At 42.0% G+C, this 4,640-nt stretch overlaps 1 protein-coding gene across 1 annotated transcript; it reads right to left on the reverse strand.

Moving 5' to 3' along the window:
• Positions 1 to 42: 42 nt before the first annotated feature.
• On the reverse strand, positions 43 to 3,714 carry LOC108678856 (acetylgalactosaminyl-O-glycosyl-glycoprotein beta-1,3-N-acetylglucosaminyltransferase-like). Its single transcript, XM_018167350.2, has 2 exons — positions 3,440 to 3,714; positions 43 to 2,244 (listed from the first exon to the last, which is right to left on the reverse strand). The coding sequence occupies exons 1-2, from the start codon at positions 3,549 to 3,551 to the stop codon at positions 986 to 988; spliced, it is 1,371 nt and encodes a 456-aa protein (XP_018022839.2). The 5' UTR covers positions 3,552 to 3,714; the 3' UTR covers positions 43 to 985.
• Between the last annotated feature and the right edge of the window lie 926 nt (positions 3,715 to 4,640).

A 4,640-nucleotide genomic window follows, 5' to 3' on the forward strand; every position in this document is an offset into this window, starting at 1 on the left:
TAATGCATCGAAGCAAGAACAACGCTGCTCCAGTGGAAGCTTTTCTAGTCTCTGGCATAGAAAACGTTTGCTTTTGCCGAACATTTTCATCATATATGTTGCAACTACCTTCTGGACCGCAAAATTGTCTTGTATTACCATTATAAATCCACTATCATTAGCTAATCCTGTTCACCATCATTAACTAACCCTACCCACCACCATTTAATCGGAAAAGTAGGAGCCCTGCAGTGCAGTACAGGGAGAATTCTTTTAACTTATATCTTCTGATCTTAAGCTCATTTTAAATACGCGGCTTCCCGTCAGGAAAATAATTGACACGAATTGTATGTGCAGAACGGTTTCTGCCGGAAGAAACCCTCTAATAAAATTTCGACGACGAAAAACAGCAAATATATTAAGGAAGATATTTCGACAACGGAAAAGAACAAAAATATTAGGTAAAGATTCTGAAGTGATATAACATCAACGTTGAACATCATAAAATTTTCAGTGAAGGTGGGGGAGTGTTCAGCTCGTAGGGCATTATATCCTACATGTATGTGTGAGACTCGATCGCAAGAGAACCATTCTCGGTAGCAACTGAAGTATGTTGGATGCGGTTGAAACTGCGAGCGAACACCTTACACTGTAACATTGATGATGTTTGCAGGCAATTTTCAAATGACAAACTTTATAATAAACTAGCAGCGTTGGAGATAGGGAAGATGGAGAGATGAACATCTCTCCATCTTCTCCATGAACATCTCTCCAAAGATGGAGATAGGGAAGGGACATCTATTGAAACTCGTTGCGGTGCTGACAAAAATACAAACGTAAACAAATCAATCATCGGATGGCAGATCCACGTCAACGATGAATATAAATTGAAATGGGAAATAATGAGAAGTGAATGATATTAGAGCAACGATACAGAGAGATAAACGGGCTGCTCTGCTCTATGATGATAGCTATAAATGCCTTAGTTATTGAAACAGAATACAGATCAATAGAAGTAGGAAGATAAACGCGAGAGAAGAGTGTGCGACTCTGGTGAGGCACTACACTCACGAGGCGAGGTGTAACCGATATGAGCGGCTGTGACAGGCCCACAAGAGGTGGTCATGTTCGTCAGGTGTAACGTGTTCCATAACTCGTACATCTGCAGAGGCTCCATATCATGACCAACAGATAGGTTCTGGTAGAGACAAGGATCTCTTGGATTAGTTTTGTATGAAAAGTCTACACTATCCTGCGGCGTGACCCCAATCTTCTGTGCTAAAATGCCGGTGATGTAGACATCCTCGAGATGGAAGAGCGGCGTGAGCATAGCGGCCTCAAGAAGAGGGGTCAGCACGCTGCTGGACAAAATATAGGCCGTGCCTGATAAATAATTGGGATAATGATCCCCTGCATACATGTAATGGGGAGAGTACCATTTGCTTCTTGGGTCGACGGTGATCTGTGAGTTGCAGATAATGAATCCCATGATGAGCTTTTCTGTGGTGTCTTTGGTAGTTAAAGTTCTGTGCAAGTTCGGGACATGTAAGAAGACGTCATCATCAACCTTGGCTACGTATTTGACGTTTGGGCAATTCATCTTTACGTACTTGATAAGGAAGAGGCTCTTCAAAGTTAAATTGAAGTAGGTATCAATGAAGTTTTCGACAACCAAATCTCCGTGTGCCTTCTGTTCGTTCATCAGCGCAGCGCTGACAGGAAACCCGCCGTTTTCTTCCCGACCCAAAACAAAGAGAAGTTTTGTTTTGAGTGTACGATTGAGCTTGGCAGAAGTAAGATGCTGCACATTAGGTACCAAACGAGCACGCATGCCGTGAGCTGAAGCTGAAGCAGCTGCCCCTTCTTCGCCAACAACTGAATTTGCAACCATCATCAAGTTACTCATCTCGTCAAGATGATGAGAGTTCGTCGACTCTGCCATCGTCTCCTGCAGATTCGGTTTGTCGATGTAATCCTCCCATACGACATAAAAGCTCTCCTCATGCTCGTCAGTGGAGGCATTTGTCCAGTCGATCTGCTGTAAAGGGCTCTTGGAATTTGACGCTTTGCCCATTTGATGGACCCATTGACCGTAGGTATTCCTGATGGCCTCTCGCCGTTCGATGTTACCAGGACTGCTCGGTACTACCACCAACAGAAATTCATCTCCTGAGCAACGCACGCGGGGTGTCAACAACAACGGACCCTCAGCAGGAATGTAAACTGACACGTTGCGCTCACTTGAGTTCGTCCACGGAAAGAAACCTGTGACATTATTGTATTATTTGCATCTTACATTACTACATTACATTGTGAAATTGTTTGCGTATTATTCAACAGAAACTCTCCATGAATGTTAGTATACCAGTATAACACTGTTATCGTTGATTAGGCCGTCAGACTGTCGCCGATTCCTAACATCACAGAATTTTCACAGCTTGTTGTGGGATCTCCAACATACAATTCACTTCCTTAATTTTGCTGTGCTTAACCGCCCGGCTACCCCGTAACTTTGACCAGAAATGCTGCAGGTAGCTGGGATTGAACCCACAAAGCACTGCTCTAATTTTGGAACTCCTATAGCTGAACTGTAACCATTGGCCCTGCCCATTCAACTGTCAGTTGTGATAAAATTTTCCCCGTTGAGATTTCCTTTAAAGTAATCATCAGAGTTCCAAGCGATGCTTGGTTAGGTTGGAAGTCATGGCTTTAAAAATACTGGAAATTGCGCTGCAATGCATTGAAGTACAAGTGAGGCAACCAATCAGGGCGCTGGAATACAGACCTATCTCCCTTAGCAGTTTTGACGTGTCTTACTGGAAGCTAGTACCTGCCTGCTTCCGGCCTGCTTGAGTTCAATTCAGTTATTTAGTAGAGGAGCATGAGATGCGCTTGCTTCGTAGTCAGCGGTATGTTTACGTATGGTCACCAAAAGAAGACACAATTTTAGAAGAAATTCGACAAAGCCGAAATATTATTGGCCCGTAAACACAAAAGAAAATCGCAGTTAAGATTTCAACTGCCAAACCACTGAAATTCGCCAATTAAATTTTATTACAAGATTATTTGCAGTATTTGCTAATTATGGTTGCTATTCTAAAGTTGATTGTTTATGCAACATACGTACAGGAATAATTGAATGCGCGCCAGCAGAACAGTTTAACTAACTAAAATTATTATTATTTATGCAACAGTGTGGCACTTTATAAAACTATTATTAATGCAACCACTGGGCAGGGTGCCCAGTGGTTAAAGTTCAGAGTACCAAGATTGGAGCAGAGAGGCGCGGGTTCGATCCCAGCTCTGCGCGCCAGTTTCTGGTCAGAATCGGCGAGGAGGCCGGGCGGTGTGCCCACAACAAGCTGTGAATGTTCTGCAATGCTAGGAATCGGCGACAGGCATACGGTCTAATAAACACTAAATCCGCTATATTATATTATAACACAGATTATCCACTTACTTGGAGGTTCAAAACTGTGACGATGAAAATTGTGACGATACCCAAGCAGGGACATGATGAAGACGGCCGCAACGAGCAGCAGTGACCGTCTTGACCGTAACCTGCCCTGCATTTCCTGCACACAACAACTGATGTCAACACTTATCCTTTCATTTGTAATTCAGGCAGGAATACCATTATGAGTCAAGCACTAATACCACTGAGGATCTGTCAGTGTTACCACTGGGAAACAGGCAGGAATACCACTAGAAAACAGGCAGGAATACCACTGGGAATCAGGGAGTGATACCACTAGGAAACGGGCAGGAATACCACTAGGAAACGGGCAGGAATACCACTAATTTATTAAAAACGGTTAAGGAATGTTACCTCGTATCGTCAATAGCAGGTGAAAATTAAACAGCTGGCATACGCGTCGTGTGTTTTGTTCACTATGAACTAAATGTTATGATGTAAATAATCTAAATTAGAAATTTTCATTTGTTAATATATGATACTAGCTTTACTACTATCAGTTGCACATTCACTGCATGAATTACTCATGAATAAGATGCATAGTATCTTTAAAATAAATGACAATAGTGAGAATATTGTCATACCAAATGTCTGATTTAAATTATTATTACCATGATTGCAGAAATTCTGATTTCCATGATAATAAAAAAGCAAATATAAATGCTTTATGTTAAAAGCAAATAACATGAGCTATAACCACAACGATACAAAGTATCATGGTACGCAGTATCATTGTAAAATTATTTGTAGTGATATTTGCGAACTCCTACATTACAGCTACATGAGACTAAACATTCATATTATGTTTGCATAGTTAATGGAATACGAACAATACTTGTTTTCATGAATAGGCAATAATATGTAAATATGGTCCAGCTGGTCGTAAATGAGCATAATAATAATAATAATATTAATAATAATAATAGCGGTTTCAGCGTTTAGTAGGCCGTAGGCCTGTCGCCGATTCTTAACATCGTAGAACATTCACAGCTTGTTGCGGTCTCAAACACGCAACTCACTGCTACAATTCTGCGGTGCTTAACCGCCCGGCCTCCTCGCCGATTCTGACCAGAAACTGTAGCAGGTAGCTGGGATCGAACCCGCGCCTCTCTGCTCCAATCCTGGTACTCCTGAACTGTAACCACTGGGCCACCCAGTGCGTTAGTATCATGCGTTTGTATATAGA

This window comes from Hyalella azteca, unplaced genomic scaffold, assembly GCF_000764305.2.
Source record: "Hyalella azteca isolate HAZT.00-mixed unplaced genomic scaffold, Hazt_2.0.2 contig6284, whole genome shotgun sequence".
Taxonomy (NCBI): Eukaryota; Metazoa; Arthropoda; class Malacostraca; order Amphipoda; family Hyalellidae; genus Hyalella; species Hyalella azteca.

Bases quoted from the DNA above. Each gene is read 5' to 3' on its own strand.
- LOC108678856 (XM_018167350.2), bottom strand. From the start codon at position 3,551: ATGCAGGGCAGGTTACGGTCAAGACGGTCACTGCTGCTCGTTGCGGCC. The intron at 2,245-3,439 runs GTAAGTGGATAA...ATAATGTCACAG, and splicing joins TCACAGTTTTGAACCTCCAA to GTTTCTTTCCGTGGACGAAC.